At 34.4% G+C, this 17,226-nt stretch overlaps 1 protein-coding gene across 1 annotated transcript; it reads left to right on the top strand.

Annotated features, from left to right (window-relative positions):
* The first annotated feature begins 55 nt into the window (after positions 1 to 55).
* LOC118737219 (gelsolin-like) lies at positions 56 to 16,944 on the top strand. Its single transcript, XM_036467589.1, has 11 exons — positions 56 to 181; positions 5,933 to 6,133; positions 6,430 to 6,601; positions 10,402 to 10,476; positions 12,020 to 12,212; positions 13,519 to 13,812; positions 14,586 to 15,637; positions 15,717 to 15,962; positions 16,032 to 16,142; positions 16,212 to 16,337; positions 16,777 to 16,944. The coding sequence occupies exons 2-11, from the start codon at positions 6,105 to 6,107 to the stop codon at positions 16,849 to 16,851; spliced, it is 2,373 nt and encodes a 790-aa protein (XP_036323482.1). The 5' UTR covers positions 56 to 181; positions 5,933 to 6,104; the 3' UTR covers positions 16,852 to 16,944.
* The last annotated feature ends 282 nt before the right edge of the window (positions 16,945 to 17,226 follow it).

The following is a 17,226-nucleotide window of genomic DNA, read 5'->3' as shown; positions in this document are numbered from 1 at the left end:
TTAAAATGAGCAAGTTTGAGAAACTGAATATATAAGGCTTCAGAGTTTATAAACAGCTCAGTACCTCGAAATCCGCTTGAGGTAAAAGTAAATTTTGTCAATCGTTCAAAGTGCTTATTAAGTAAGCTAGCGAGTAAAGCGAAAATCGTGAGTGCTTTGGAGAAACCATACGTGGGAAAAGGTATACTTCGTTGTGTTTTGATTTGAACAAGTTTTAGCATATATTATCGAAGATTATTTATGTGCGCTAATTGTGCCCGGAAGAAATTTTGATTTGGTGACTTTAAGTTATTGCATACATAAGTATGTATGTACAAGTTTTAACGTACAAGTTTTATAAGCTAGCTACCTCCCTATTTAAAGAAATACATACATATGTATGTACTTAAGTATCTACATATGTACATATTCATAGATGCTCAAATGTGATATTTGAAGTGTAGTGTAATTGAATCTGCCTTGGAAAAAATAACACTGTTTTGCGTATTTATTTAAGCAACTGATCTTCTGTTGACTTTTCTGTCCATCATTTGTCTTTTCAACAAACGCACACTAATTTAAAATATGATACGATGTAATACTTATCGCACCCATTCCACCGAAAGTGCATTAAGTGCAAATTTGTCATTTTTGATATTATTATTTATTGTTGTGCATAATTTGCTGCTTGGCTTGGACAATCAAGAAGAAGAAATTGCAACAAGAAAAAACACATTCAAGTCTTCTTCGTTTTTGTGCATACTGATAAAGAATAAATATTGAATTAATGCACTTTTGAAAAATGTGTGCGTTATGTGCTGTTAATGCACACATGCAGTCAGCGTCAAAAATAACGTTAAATAAATAATTGGGTACTATTAGTGGAAGTGTCCCCCGAAGAGAATCAGAGTTTTCCGATCGAAAAATATTGATCTTCAAGAATTATATACCATTTCGCCGAAAAGTTGTTTTTTCCATTTAAAATACATGGAAAACTTTGAGCGCTTTGAACGAGCTCTAAATATTTTTTGATTTCATAACGAGCCCTAACCGCCAAAATAACGTAAGCGATATTTTTTTCGAAATTTTATTTTTGATGCAGAAATGCATCTAGATGCTCTAGGAATATTTCTGCATCAAAAATAAAATTTTGAAAAAAATGTCGCTTACGTTATTTTGGCGGTTAGGGCTCGATAATATAAAGATAGAGGTAGGTGGTGAGAGCATAAAAATTCCGACTTTATTTTATCCCCCTCTCATGCATTTTTGAACCAGCCTGATGTACATAGGCATACAAAGTAAAAGATTTATGTTGCATAAATGCACATTTTCCCCCAACTACCAAAAAAAAAAATTGCATGGTCACATGCGGAATTTTAAAGAAAGTTTAATGAACCTAAGGTCAACATAACTTGTGGATGGGTTAAAAATGATTTGTTATAGCAGTTGGAAATTTCAAAAGTGTAAAGTAGAAATCAAAAGGTTGAGGTAAGTTATGGATAAAGGAAAGTACTATACAATCTTTTATTTTGGAATGTACAATTTCATCGTACAATGTACAAATATACATACATAAGTACATATCGCACCCTAAACCAAAAAGAGTCTGAACTCCAAATTTATTTATTTTTTCCCAAAAAAAAACAGTTCCTAAAACATATGTATTTCTAATGCTGGATTTCTACTAGGCATTAAATGGCAAAAAAGACAAATGTCAAAGTTGGGCATTAAAAAATAATAAGACTGCTTTGCTTGCGTCGATTGCGCAGCATGAACAATTGAATTTTGTTTTGTTTTTCTTAACACATGATTTGGTTATAGTTACCAAGTCATGTAATGAAAGAAATATATTTGACTGACTTTTTCTGTGCGCAACATAGAAGAACAGGTAGCGGTCATTTCTGCACACTTAACTAAATTTTTATTTATTTTTATTTTTTATTACGACACTTTTGCAGCAAATGTGCGAAATGTATATATGTAGAAAAAATATCTTCCGCTGCGGTGAAAGTATTTACATATGCTTAGTTTAGACAACCACTTAGCATTCAAAACGCCTGAACATTAAATTGCGCTTTGCTACTTTTGTTTGAGAAAAAAGGGTTTGCTCTTGTGTATGGTGTTGTCTTATTACTTACATATATATGAACTTTTTTGTACATATGTATGTACATATAAGTACTTATGTGAATTTGTTCAAAGTTCGGCGTTAACGCTTTTCTTCGCCTCCAAGTTTAATTTTAGACATTTTTCGATTTTTAAATTTTTTATGACGATCCTTGCTTTAAGTAATCGAAGCTCAATAAATTCGCTCGTCTCAAGATCATTAGAAAAAAGCTTAGTATTTAACGTTCATTCTGTTCGAATAAAAAATTTTTCTTGGCTTATCGCATATTAACTACAGAATAATCTCAGGGTTGTGATCCCAAGATTTATTTAACTTGTTTATTTTTTGTAGGAAAAAAAACTCACCAACATAGTGTGTAAGTATGCATTCATATACGTATGTATGTATGTATATATGCATGCATTCTTGTGTTGTAAACTAGATTCAAAATTATTATTGTGCTTTTAATTAAATTTAGGACGCATTTATAAGTTTACATGTTGTGAAATTATAAATACTTATAATAAAGTTAATTAAGCGGTAGCTTGCTTGCGTTGACTCCGTTATATTTAAATATAAAGTTGTACATATATACTAAATAAATACATATGTACATACCAATTTTTTGTATATTTTCCTCTGCATTTTTACGTGTTTTTATTACCCGGCAAATAAATTTCAAAACAGTAAATAGCAATAGTCAATTGACACAAAGTGATTAACTCCATCAACAAAAAATTGGGAGATGCGATCAAATAGTGTACATTATTTTTTAAAATTCCATTTATATTATAAAATCAAATAAATAATGTTGTTATACATCTTATGTACTATTTTATGTTATATAAGGTTATTATAAAAGTACTTAAGTTATGACTATACCAAGTGCTTTGACACTTAAATTTAAGATTTTTCAAAAAGTGAAGTTAATCGATGTGTGCATTGAACGGCTCAATTGCAGGTACATATGCATACATACATATATAAACATATCTACGTGCATACCCATGTACAACCTAATATGACAACATGCGCGTACATTGGAGGACAGTGTCAGTGCCAAGTTCGTAGTAAACGTTTTGCGGTTTCAGTCGCTAAATGTTTTCAGCTTTAATTATGAGCAATATTTGTAAAAAAAAAAAGAATACCTGCCTCCAAGCCGACAAGTATTCAACTTGCATAAATTACTTCTAAACTAATTATCCAGCCTTTAACAAGTTCCTACTTTTCTGTTTTGGGTTGCCCAATTGATGTATGGCGGCGCGCCTTCTTGTTTAGAATCAATTAGCGACTCAGTATTCTATTCAGTTAGTTATTATCGACTATTGCGTTCTTTTGTTTTTGTTATGTGAAAAATATCGTGCACGTACAATGAGACATATGTATTTTTATTGAGAGCTGATGGCTTTATTAAATAATTTTTCTTAATGATTCATTTTGTTCAAATGTTTACGCAAGCAGAACATTGAAAGATGGTATGTACGAGTATACAATTACTTGAAGCAGTATAACAAATAAAAAAAAAACTATTTTCCATAAAAATAAGGAAGGAACTTCTTTTTTCACTGCTTATGAGAGAAAATCATGTTGGCGCTAATTCTTCCGTTAGTGTTTATTAGGAAAACAAACCGGCTTGGGCAAAGTCGAGCCAAGATCAAAAGGCCTAAGAGGCGCTGTGCAGAAGGACCTACAGTGGCGCTCACCTAAAAAGCACACTTTTATTTTTTACAATATTCATAACGTTTTACGTGATACATTTTTTTTCGTATAAAAATATAGTAGTAGTATACATACATATCGTTACCTTAATTCACAATGGCCCTAACCAACAATTTTTATTTATTTTACAGGAGAAGCAAAAAACAAAACGTTATAAAAAGTGTATCAAAAACAGGTAGGGCTTTTTAGAAGGTGGTATGTAATTCCGTTGGTTTTGGTACTAACACTTTAAAATTTTGATTGAAAGTGTATTTTAAGCGCAGTTTTGGGAAAGTGTTGGTTGAACCTTTGTGAATTAAGGTGACGATATATAAAGTAGTTTTTTTTGTTTTTTTTTTCACAAAAATCCATTAAATGGGTGGTAGGTGTGGTGGACTAAGGATAACATGCTCACCAGGTTTCTTTTAGATAGCTCAATCTTTACTCGATTTATCGCGTGCGCGGATAGACAGACAGATAATTTAATTTTTGAAATACCCAAACGCCTATGAGTCTGTAATTGACAAGCAAAATAGTAAGCGGTGGCGATCATACTGCAACAGTTTTTAGAGAGAGTGTATTCATCGTCTCTGGTCTATATCTATCTCGAACTCTTTAGACTGTTACAAGCAGCCTTTACCCGTACTTGAACAAAGTACAAATACACTTGTCCTCATGTGCGTTCGAGTATAAAAGCAATTCAACTAAGTAACCTCTCCGGGGTTCTATAACAGAAACTTTTTCGTACTATTCATTTCTTCTAAATTTTGGAGAAATACTCGCCAGTGAAAATCATCGTTGTATTTACTCTAGGGCTGCCAGACGTCCTGACTTTCCAGAATTTGTCCTGATTTAGACAAATTGTCCTGGTGTCCTGGTCCACACTTAAATTGTCCTGGTTTTTAATGAAGGTCAATGCAGACACTCTAATTTTTAGCAGGTTTTTGTCATGAAAAAAAGGTTAAGCCTTATGTCATTAGTAGTCGAAAGTTGATAACGAAACGTTTTTTATAAAATGTTGAATTTCTGGTTAGTTTACCTTCTTTCTGTTTAGTTTATTTGGTTAAAAACTTAATTTTTCAGACAAATGCCAAAATAGTGCAATTTCCTGATCAGGTACACGGCAGAGGGGTCATACATAAGTACTACCCAGTAAAGCTAAAATCTCATCCAAAAGGCCTTTCTGATAGTTATTCCTTTCTCCTCCAATTAAAAGGCTTCTGCTTACGCAACTCAAAAGGAGCTTTCAGAAGGGCTTTTGTAGGACGCCTTTTGAAGGTTCTTTGAAATTTTTTCTCAATTCATAAAAATCGTACTTCTTTAAGGGATTTTTTTTAAGGTTCATATCAAATAGTTTTATTTATACTTGAAATGCTTATTGAATCTTAATTGTAATGCTTAGTAATATAAACATATATGTACATACTTAAGTACATTCGCGAAAATTGTAAATAGGAAACACCTTTCTAGGAAGCATGCAGGGAAGCACTTTTTTCAGTCCATTGTACATTTTTGCTGTAAACCAGTGTAATTATGGCCCAGGCTGTATATGTATACATATATAAGCTTTTTTAATAAAAAAGTAAATACATATATAATCGTTTGATCACTGTTCTAATGAAATTTCGCATTTCATTTATTTTCTACGGTGAGCATCAAGTGATTTACATATATATTTATGCTATACACACATACAGGAAAAATTTTCATGCTTAAAAAAGACGAGATCGACTACTTTGAACCCAATCTAATCAAGTGGTAGCGCTGTGCGACGGTCAGAAAAAGACGCGAGGGCGGTATGGCAATTATGGAAGAGTATATTTGACCACCTGCGGTTTTGTTTCTAAAGTCACAACTTCTTTTTTAGAGTACATATATTGAAATATTTCTAATTTGGTCTTAAGATGATTAAAATTATTTTGTTGTGTAATTATTAATCTTACTCGTAGATGGTATAGTAACTATAAGCAGAATCGCATACACCGTAAGAGAGCTATAAAAAAAATTATTTAAGTATACATATTTTTGCATTAAATAATTGTGTTATGTACAAAATTCACTATATGTATATGCAATTACATCTGTACATATGTATATACATACATACGCATTTATGTTTTATAACAATTTTCTTTCATCTCGTTTTAGCTTAAAACCAATTCATTGAGCATCGCGTGATTATAAAGTGCCGCGTGCCAAATAGAGAGTATTCGTATTTATCGCAATTTGAGGCTACAAATTCAATTCAAAAGAAGGAAAAATTATTTCTTAAGCTCAGCTTTAACAGCCGCTGAGGCAACATTTGGTTGGAGCTGTGAAAATGACGGCAAATATGGCAGTGATCTGCAGGTAATCCAATTGAATGGTTCATTTTTTCGGCTTCTCTCAAAAAATTAACGAATTAAATAAAAAAATAAAAATATATTAAATATTTACTAACAGTTCATATCGAAAATCAGTGTAAGTTTTACTAGAAATACTTAGACCAGAACTCCAAAACATGTTTTTCAGGGGTTCAACGCGCCTTACGCAGTTACACGACAAAACCCTGAAAAATTTGCTGTGGAGTGTGAGACTTATGCACTTTCCAATACGTTGTAGCAGCTCGATTTAAATATGTTTTAAAATATTTCATATTTTTCCAGCTTTTTGGCCGTGCTTGTACTACTACCCGGCCTCCCAGCCTTTCGTGTGCAATCGCCCCAAATACAACCCCAACCCCAAAGTGGCGGCAAATTGAACACACCAAACCGCGTCATGCATCCCGCATTCGCCAATGCAGGTCGGGCGGCTGGTTTGGAAATTTGGAGAATCGAAGTGAGTTGAGTTTAAATTTTTTAAGCGTTTTTTGCCCTTTTACTTACTACTTGGCTAAGTTTTTCTGTCAGAAAAGATAGACGTTTATGTATTAATTTATCTACAGGCATGTATCCATTTCTCCAAAAAGTGCGCATTTTCTTTATTGCCACATATGTATGTATGTACACTAGGGTGGTCAAATAAGAAGTAAAGTCGTAATTTCATTGCTTTCACCCCCTAGGATTGTTCTATACCGAAAAAAAACTCTACCCCTGTTTTGTTTATTTTGTAATCCGAAAATATTTAGTGGTCGCTCAAACCGCTCAAAATTGGAGGAAAACATATTTTCGTAGAAATGGTATATAATTCTTAAAAATCAATATTTTTCGAAAGGAAAACTCTGTTGCTCTTCGGAAGATTCCCAAAAATAATACCCAATTGTTTATTTAACCAATAACCAATAAAAGATCCTTAGCATTTAAAAATAGTTAAATAAAGAATTAGATATTATTATTGAAAGTCTTCTGAAGAGAAACAGAGTTTTCCGAGTGAAAATATTGATTTTCAAGAACTGTATACCATTTCTACGAAAAATTGATTTTCCTCCATATAAAATACATCCATGGAAAACTTTGAGCGTTTTGAGCGACCTCAAAATATTTTTTGATTTACAAAAAAAAATAGTGGTATGATTTTTTGCAGTGTAGAACAATCCCAAGGGAGGAGAGCATTAAAATTCCGATATTAATTTTTCACATGCGCTTTTTGGACCACCCTAATGTACACACACACACACACACGAACATACGTACATTATCTTATGTGTCTTGCGTGTTTGGCGCATTGTAAGAAAATTTAAAAAATGATTTGTTTATGCAAAAAATATCAATACACGCAACACGCTCTTGTATCATCGGCAATGTCTGACGGTATTGCTGCTGATAAGCTAATTTCCAATTACAAGGCCAATAAAAAATGCAACAACATTTCTTCAAAGAAAGCACTGTCGAAATAAGTTCATGATCGGAAAGCGACTTTTACTGCTAAACAAAATACACATACATCTTTTTAATTAAAAAGGAGGTTTCGGTTGAATAATCAAAGAAAAATTATGCGCTAATAAATATTATCGGCATTATATACATACATACATACCAATATATTTGGACAATATGTGGGGTTGTTTGCACTTGTAAGAAAAAATCATCTATGTTGGGCCGAGGTTCACCTTCAATTTGGTATTCCATAAACGGTTGGATTTAAGGAATTTTACAACCACTTGAAGCCAGATTTTCATGAAAAGCACTTTATCGGTGGCAAGGAGGCAACTGCATTTACAAATATTTTATTTTTTTTTTTTTAATTTTAATAAATATTTGCACGCCCGGCCATTGAACTTCGACAGCTGCCGCAAAGTGGGAACCACGCCCAATCTAAGTGGATATAACTTAGTTACTGCGTTTCTATAAATGGACTAAAAAGCAGAAAATAATTTTTCCTACACCCATGGAATTTCTTTTGATAACTTTTGATTTTACATAAAAGTTTAGCAAAAGTCATTATAAACAGTTTATGAGGTTTAAAATAAAAAGCGTGGGGCACATGTGATAGACTTGAATACATACATATGTATGCACATATACCCCATTCCGATTTTTAAAATTGATTAAATCGAAATTTTATTTGATTTTTTTCTACTTTTTAGTCTTGTCTGCATAAATTTTTTGCATAGATATTAAAATAATTCAACGATACTGTGATATTGTATTTTATGAAACTGACTTTTTATTTACTGTCACTTTCAACTTACATACTTATGTATATACATTAGTGTCATCCAAAAATACATGGCCGAAAAAAGTTTAAAAACTTAAGCTCTCACTCAGTAGGATTTCTTAAATGGAAAAAAGGATACCCGTATTTTTTGTTTAAAAAAAAGAAAAAAATATTTAGAACTTTCTCAAACCCCATGTTATTTTCTATGTATTTTATATGGGGAAAACACGTATTCGTAAAAATGGTATAGTATCCTATTTTTTATAGGTCCTCCAAAAACCCAAAATAAAATGCAATGGGAGATCCATACAAATCATTTGTATTAAAAAATTGTAAAATAAACAATTGGGTGTTATTATTGGAATAGAAACAGAGTTTTTTAAGAAGATTTTCAAGAATTTTATACGATTTCTACGAAAAAGTGTTGTTTCATACGCAAAATACATTAAAAAGCTTTATGGTATAATTAAAAAAAAATTACGGGTTTCCTTTTTTCCATTTAGAAAAATCCTAGGAGAGCGCTTAATGTTTTAAACTTCTTTTTAAACCACCCTAATGTACATACATGCATATGGGCAGATATAAATTTCATTTAAAGAAATGCATCTATACATATGTACATATCGTCGTTTACAATGTCAAAGCACGAATGTGGGGTTGCATAAATTATTTTGTAGAGAGTAAAAACACACATAATTCAAAATTGTTCTATCTCTGGCTAGTATATTTCAGGACGAATGGATAAGGCTTCAGCCAAGAGCTTCGGTGAGCAAATCCACTTTTTTGCAAAAAAATCTATGGTCATAAACAATAACCGCCTAAATCGACTTAAGAAAGAATTGAGTTATATTGAGCTATCGTATTCTGCAACTTCTTTTCCATTTGTATGTGAAATCCCCATTTCGGCAGCTAGGCTATTTAAAAAGTTTTAGACCAATATATTTTGGTTTCTCCACAAGCATAACATTGCAATCCAAATGTTTAAAACGTTTTTTCTCGAATTCAGGTTTTTCGACTTAGGCGGTTATTGCTTATGACCACAGAAATGAGCGGCCAAGCGCCGAGCGGCTTAAAATCAAAACATATGAAATACTATTGAAGTGGCCTAACTGAAATTTTAACCCCTGCAAATTCCTGCTGGTAAAATGTTTACTTGCGAGAATTCGCTGCGCTCTCGGGTAGTTAGCCCTACGAATTCGTACTACCTTGCTAAGTTTTTCGGTTTAATGAATGCATTTCCAAAAGAAAAACTTGCAAGGACTGGTAACAATTGGTAATGAATTTTTGATATTGAATGGACCTTTTATAAACTCTTTTTTAATAATTCTGATTTCGCCTAAGCATTATTTTGCATTATTTTTAAACTTCTATAGATACTCGTACATTTGTATGTGCATTAGACTGTACCAGATAAAAGTTCGCCGTACACTTTCGAATTTATAGTGTGGTTTTGGAAAAAAAAATATTATGGCCGAACGAAGAGATCGCTTTTTTACATTTTTCCCCAGTTTGTACCCATTTTCACATTCGATAGTTTGATATGGTAGCGACTATATCTTCCAAATTTACAGTGGATCCTAAAGTCCGATATGTCGATGTTTTTGTCTCGAGATGCTTTTTTTTATTTAAAAAATCATGGTCGTCATGTACTCTGTTCTAGTACTTAACCACCAGATCTCAGTTCTTATCACACTAACGTGTCACCCTAATGTCAGTAAATTAAAGCTCACCGAAAATCATTAAGCCTTTGCTGGAGATTATTCTAGTAGAGCTAATAAATATTTTTTTGTCGAACGTAGTTATCACCAAAAGTTGTAAAAGCGACCTCTAGATTTAGGCGAAATAAAATGTTTTTTTTTTTTAACTGCCTTGCAAAAATACTTTAGACTCAGGGGTGTACGGCGAACTTTTTTTTGTTTGTAACGTTGTACGGTGTAATGTATTGTAAATATTCATACACATGTACATACATATATACAAATACGAGTACATACAGATAGTACACACATGCATTAAAATTTTATTTTTATTTTTATTTACAGAACTTCGAGCCTGTTGTCTACCCAAAAGCTAACTATGGAAAGTTCTATACCGGAGATTCGTTTATTGTTTTAAATGTAAGTCAACCGATTTGAAATTTGGTTCATGAATGGATGTATGTATGCATACTTTGATCTCACTAACGAAGGCTTTGCAAATTTTTGAAATTGGACAATTGGAGATCCCTCACCCCTCATAAATATACGCTAATTTTGAAAAATGCTAAAGCTGCAGTATTTCACTATGCAAAACTGCTAATTCCTATTGGAAAAAAATGTACTCTTGTAAAATTTTTGGAAAACGGTGTAGGCACCGCCTTCGCCCGAGCTTAGACTTCTTTACTTTTTTTCTATGTAATCTTCGAAACTTCAACTTTTGATGAAAACGTCTGTCTCAAAACTAAAACTAACAACCCTATCCCCACGCCAATGGCAAAGCTCAACGCATATCAATTGATTTAAACTGGAGAAGAGAGGAGGACTAAATATTCAATCCCGATCTCGCCTATGTCGACAATTTTTAGGTCCCAAACACGTTTATCCAAACTTTTTTCAGATTTATACCACGTACGTTGCGTGTTTTATCGGGAAAGGATTTTGTTGAGGCGACCGCTGCTAGATCAAACTTTTTTTTAATTCAGATGTTGATTGGGCCAGGTATCGAACCCAGGTAGTACGCACTTCTCACCACTCAGTCACAGCGGTCTCATACGAGTATTTACCTGGTAAAATAATTATAATTTGATGGCTAAGGCACGTAACCCGCCATTTTCAATGTTTTGAAATCTTAAGTCCGAAGACATGTACTTTTTTGGCTACATATGTATGGACATCACGTGGGACCCAGATTCTGATTATAACGATGATTGCGATGATGATATAAGCTCCGAACCCTCATAGTCCCCAAGAGCTAGAGACATATTGTTATTGGAAAAGTGTAGTTGTAAAGATGCCGTTAGTGAATCCAGATACGGTGCAATTATAGATCATCGCCAGTACTTATTTTCATTGACCGATGGGGAGTTACTTCTGTTAGTTTTTTTTTTTACCTGACATACGTGGTAGAGAAATTTCTACTCCTGGATCGGCTGTAATCAATTAAAGCAATGCTGAACATCGGCCTTGGCATAGCAGCACACAACTGATACATATACTTTCTTTTGGAAAGCGATGATGTTTCTACAAAATACATAGCATAGCATAGTATCGATTCAAGTAAACATAGCCTTAGAAAATTCAAGGAAACTTTTAATATAGTGGAGCGTCTGTTAGGATTCACCAGAAAAACAGGATGGTTTAAAGACAAGTGGAAAGAATTCCAGAAAAATCCGCTTCTGGACATCATGAAGGGACTGTGCTGCTCCTAATTGAAGCTCTTAACTATAGCCATATTTTTATACCAACCTTACCAAACCTTCAGAGCAATAAAAGTCAAAGTATGGAGCTTTAAAATTGATTCCTCGTTCAGTAGTTGGGAAAAAATACACTTGCATAACTTCCCTACATTTCCACCTTGATTTTCGTTACATATGTAGATACATATCTACAATAATCTCTGCTAACTTTTCCTTTATTCGTTTCTATTCTCATTTTATTTTGCAAATTTTTCTTCATTTGGCAGACAATCGAACGCAAAGATAAAAAACTCTCCTGGGATATTCACTTTTGGCTTGGTTCGGATACGTCGACCGACGAGGCTGGCGCTGCTGCCATCTATGCTGTGCAGCTGGATGACCTGCTTAATGGTGCACCGGTGCAACACCGTGAAGTTCAGGATCACGAATCACAGCTATTTCTTAGTTACTTTAGAAATGGTGAGTTCAGTACAGCGTAAATTTGTCAAGTGAATACTCAAGGATTGCACTGAGATATAGCATCGACAAGTGCATATGCATTAGGGTGATCGATTCGATTTTCGAAATCGGTTTTTACCGGATTTTTCCAAAGTTTTTGAGTGTTTTTTTTTTCGATTTCAAATCGTGAATTTTCGAATATCGAGTAAACTGGAGTTTTGTTATCGAATAACCCAGTTTTTCTCCTAGTATATTTACACAACTGCATACCGCTGTAAATTCAATACATTGTTAAGTTTTTTAAGCGTGCTTTGAAAAAAATCTAAAATTTATTCAAAAATCTAAATATCAAAGAAGTTATGCATGCAGAACCAAGTTTGAATGATAATATCCCGTAAACAAAAAATACGCATACATACTTTGAAAATTTCATACACGTGTTATTTAATAAGATTTGGAAAAATTTCTTCCCTCTCCTTTTTTCATATTTTTTTTTGCTCTAATTTTTATAGATAAACATTGATAAACAATCAAATAAAAATAAATATGTATGTACGCATTAAAAAAGATGTCCATAGAACACGAAAATTTAAAAACAAATAACCGGTCCAACAGGGGTTTTTGAACTAAAAAATTTGAGAATCATTATTTTTCAAATTTCCTTTTTCGAATAACTCGAAAACCGGTTTTGGACTAAAGTCGAATAATCGAACACCCTAATAAGTACTTATGTAGATATGTATGCATGCGTTTGTGGTACAAGGACAAAGCCTGGCGAATGCAGAAAATTCCCAGCGGTTATTAGTAGATTTATTTCATACCATAGAACGTAAATACTTGCGTGAACAACTCAATAAATATTGAAAAAGCAACTGGAGCCCACCTCGCAAATTTTAAAAACCACACGAACAAAAAGTCGTTTCAATTTGGTAGGCGGTGTGGAGCAGTATGGTAAAGCCGGTATTTTAATGCTCTCACCCTTAGGATTGCGCTATATCGAAAAAATATACCCCTATTTTTTATTTAAAAAAATATATTTAGAGGTCGCTCAAAGAGTTCAAAGTTGTTTTCAAGAATTCAATACCAGTCTACGAAAAGTTGTTGTTCCCCATATAAAGTACGCTTTGAGCGACCTCTAAATATTTTTGGATTTCAAAATAAAAAATAGGAGTATAATTTTTCGATATAGAACAATCCTTTGGGTGAGAACATTAAAATTCCGACTTGACTTTTTCACATACATTTTTAGACCACCCTAATATATGATTTTCCCGTAATGTTATCGCTATTATATGTGTGTATGTATCTTTTTTTTTCTTCCATTCAGGTGTACGCTACGAGCAAGGCGGTGTGGGTAGCGGTTTCAAGCACGTTCAAACAAATGCAGCTGGCGAGAAGCGTCTCTTCCAGGTGAAGGGCAAGCGTAACGTGCGTGTCCGTCAGGTGAATCTATCCGTTTCGTCGATGAACAAAGGCGATTGCTTCATTTTAGATGCTGGCAATGAGATACTCTTATATGTGGGACCACAAGCAAAACGAGTGGAGAAGCTGAAAGCGATCAGCGCTGCTAATCAAATTCGCGATCAAGATCACAACGGACGTGCCAGGGTTGATATAATTGGTGAGTATGAGTACTAGGTACACATGTATTTACTATTAAACAAATGAACACATCGGTCATTTGCTAAAAGAATGCAACAACTCAAAAAACGCCATTTTTGAAATAGTAATGCAGAATTATATTACCTAATTACGGTTGCGGGCGTCTGCTGGTGCCCCAAACCCACCATTTTGTGTTTCTTCTACGATTTAAAGATTAGTTTCGTGCGCGAAAATGGGTTCCGGGCCGTTTCTTCTCTTTTATGAGTGCATTTCGCTTTTACCCTCGTTGGCCAAAGCCCTGAGCAGAGACGTAAAAAATGCCCATTGTGTAAAAAAATCAAACAAAAATCTTGCATAGTGACGGACAATTGAAAACTTCAAAGCTGAGGTAGTCTTTTAGTAAACGTAAAATGTCCGACATAAGGTCATTGAAAAGTTTTGACTATTTATTTTTTAATTTTTATAATTTCTTTATGAAGATATGGTTTACTCAGAAAACTTTTCAAGAACTTTTTTCAGAATTTGGTTGAAGAACGCCGTATGCCAGAACTTTCTCTTTTAATAGAAGCTTAATAAAAATATGCATATACGATTTTTCAAGGCAACTTATTATTTTTTAATACAAAGTCAAACCTTTTTAAACACTGATGGGCATTGCCTTGCCCGCTGGCAAAGCTCTTTTAAGCTTTCTGTACATTTTATATAGGCACGAGCGGAGTAAAAGCTCTCTCTGCCCAACGTTGTTTTAAAGTCACTTAAGCTCTTCAAATTTTTAACATTTTTTATCTCTAGATGAATTCAGTTCGGATGTGGATAAGCAGCACTTTTTTGATGTTTTGGGCTCTGGCTCATCCGGCCAAGTACCGGATGAGTCCTCTGAGCAAGAGGATGGCGCATTTGAGACTGCTGATGCCAATTCAGTCTCACTATACAAGGTCTCAGATGCCAAAGGTGGCCTGAAAATCGACACCATCTCCACGAAGCCATTGCGTCAAGAAATGTTAGATACAAATGATTGCTTTATTCTGGACACCGGGTCCGGCATCTATGTTTGGGTGGGTCGCCGTGCAACACAACGAGAGAAAACGGATGCCATGAATAAGGCACAAGAGTTTTTACGTACCAAAAAATACCCAGCTTGGACGCAGGTACATCGTGTGGTCGAGGGCGCTGAATCGGCGCCATTCAAGCAATATTTCGCAACTTGGCGTGATGCAGGAATGTCACACACCCGTTTAGTGCGCTCAGCAATGGGTTATGACTCCGACGACTCGGATGTATCAGATCTCATCGATGTGGAGAACTTGAAAAAGAGCGGCGGTCATGCCTTTGGCTTTATGCCAGACAATGGAGAGAATAATATCGAGGAGGTGGTGCAATATGTAAATAGACATGGCCGTGCGGATACATTGCGTAACGTAGTGCAATTGGAGCCCAATATGCCACTACTGGGATTTGCAAGTTATGTAATCACCTACAACTACAACAACAAGAACGGTGAGTCCGGTATTATTGTCTATGTGTGGGAGGGCACGAAAGCTAACAATGCTGCAAAGGAGCGCGCATTCGAAGACGCTATGGCATTGGCTGTGGAACGCGATGCAATTTTAGTGCGCACAACACAAAATCATGAGCCACGTCACTTCCTGAAGATGTTCAAAGGGAGACTGCTTACATCTTACACCGCTATACCCATCAATTCTCAGCTATATCGCATACGTGGCACAGATGCCAGTGATGTGCATGCCAGCGAGGTGCCAGCGGATTCATCGTCATTGGCGTCAAAAGATGTTTTCGCCTTAGTCACTGCCGAAGAGCATAAGGTCTACATATGGGTTGGTTTGGTAAGTACATACATAGATATTAATTGAAATGCATGATTTTTTATATATTTTTCTTTCAATTATAACTGAAACTTTGCAGGGCGCCAGCAAATTCGAGAAGGATATGGCAACGGAGAGATTTGCACACTACTGGTCCGATGCCGCAGTCGAAGTGGTTGAGGAGGGCGCTGAGCCTGATGACTTCTGGGAGTTTTTGCATGGCGAGGGCATTTACGATCGTAGCATGGGTGATGTCACTAAACCGCTATTGGAGCCAAGACTATTCCACTGCCATTTGGACGGCAAGCGCTTACAGGCCGAGGAAGTTGCGCACTTCGAACAAGCTGTGGGTTTGCACTGATTTGGGAAGTGATATGTTTACTCAATGATGTCTTTCTTGGTGATGATTTTACAGGATCTCGACCCGAATGATATAATGCTTTTGGATGGTGGCGATGAGATCTATATGTGGGTGGGAGCAGCTGCTTCGGCAGAAGAGAATGGCAGGCTGCTTGAGTTGGTTGAGGTTCGTTTTGCGCATGAATTAGTGCCAAATTTTAGACTTTAATATATTTTTGCATAAATACATGTTTAGAAATATATCAAAGATGAGCCCACTGAGCGCACAATTGACACAATCACGGTGGTGCGCATTGTACAGGGCAATGAACCACGCGTATTTACACGAATGTTTCCCACATGGGAAAATGACTACTGGCAGGTCAGTAAGAGTAGAAAGGCACAAGTATTTAGAGATGTTTAGTATCTAGTAGTAATTATTTTTTGTTTTGTATTATTTCCTTTTGACTTAGCAAGGACTTCTTTGATTTTGAGCATTTCTCAGTAGACAAACATACACACATACACATATACGCATACATCTGCACTTATTTACATACATTACTTGTATCTCAACATTTCCCATTCTAGTATTCATTAACTTAAACAACTGTATCTTCAATCTACATACTAATGACATACAAATAAATAGACTTTAACAAATTTCATACTAAATATTTAAACTTATTTCAGACACACATATGTATTACTTAGTTTCAACAAAATTCACACTAACAACGCATTATTTTAAATAAATATTACTTCTCAACAAAGATTTTGTTTATAAATTTTTATATCTACATACATTTCTTCCGTAATAGGCGACCCCCTCGTACGAAGAGGTAAAGAAGCAAGTTGAGGAAAGCAACGAAATCTTCGATGTAAATGAGGTTTAAAAGCGCTTCAACCAAAAATCATCCCTAATAATCGAACAAATGGCAAATACTCAAATTTTTGTTTAATAAATGTATTTAATTTATATTTTAGTTGAAAAAAAACAATTTGTTTTTTATTTTTGAATTCGAAGTGAGTCACTTCTTTTTTTGTTTGTTTACATTTTATAGGGAAAAATTACTGAAAAATTTAATATTTGCATTAAAATTACTTAAAAATTAGTATTTGAAAAATTAGTAATGATTAAAAAGTAGATAATTGCAATCAAATTGGATAAACATGAGAGTTTAAAATCTCAAATATGACAAAATTGCAAAAAAGCGCTACGTGCGTGCACAAAACACATTTAAGGAAAAGAAACGAGGTTACTCGAGAAC

Source organism: Rhagoletis pomonella, unplaced genomic scaffold (assembly GCF_013731165.1).
Source record: "Rhagoletis pomonella isolate Grant_MI unplaced genomic scaffold, Rhpom_1.0 Rhpom_scaffold_00004, whole genome shotgun sequence".
Lineage (NCBI taxonomy): Eukaryota > Metazoa > Arthropoda > Insecta > Diptera > Tephritidae > Rhagoletis > Rhagoletis pomonella.
The sequence above is the reverse complement of the archived record's forward strand: the minus strand, read 5'-3'. Positions and strand labels throughout refer to the sequence as shown.

Bases quoted from the DNA above. Each gene is read 5' to 3' on its own strand.
- LOC118737219 (XM_036467589.1), top strand. From the start codon at position 6,105: ATGACGGCAAATATGGCAGTGATCTGCAG. The intron at 13,813-14,585 runs GTGAGTATGAGT...TTTTATCTCTAG, and splicing joins TGCCAGGGTTGATATAATTG to ATGAATTCAGTTCGGATGTG. The intron at 15,638-15,716 runs GTAAGTACATAC...GAAACTTTGCAG, and splicing joins TCTACATATGGGTTGGTTTG to GGCGCCAGCAAATTCGAGAA.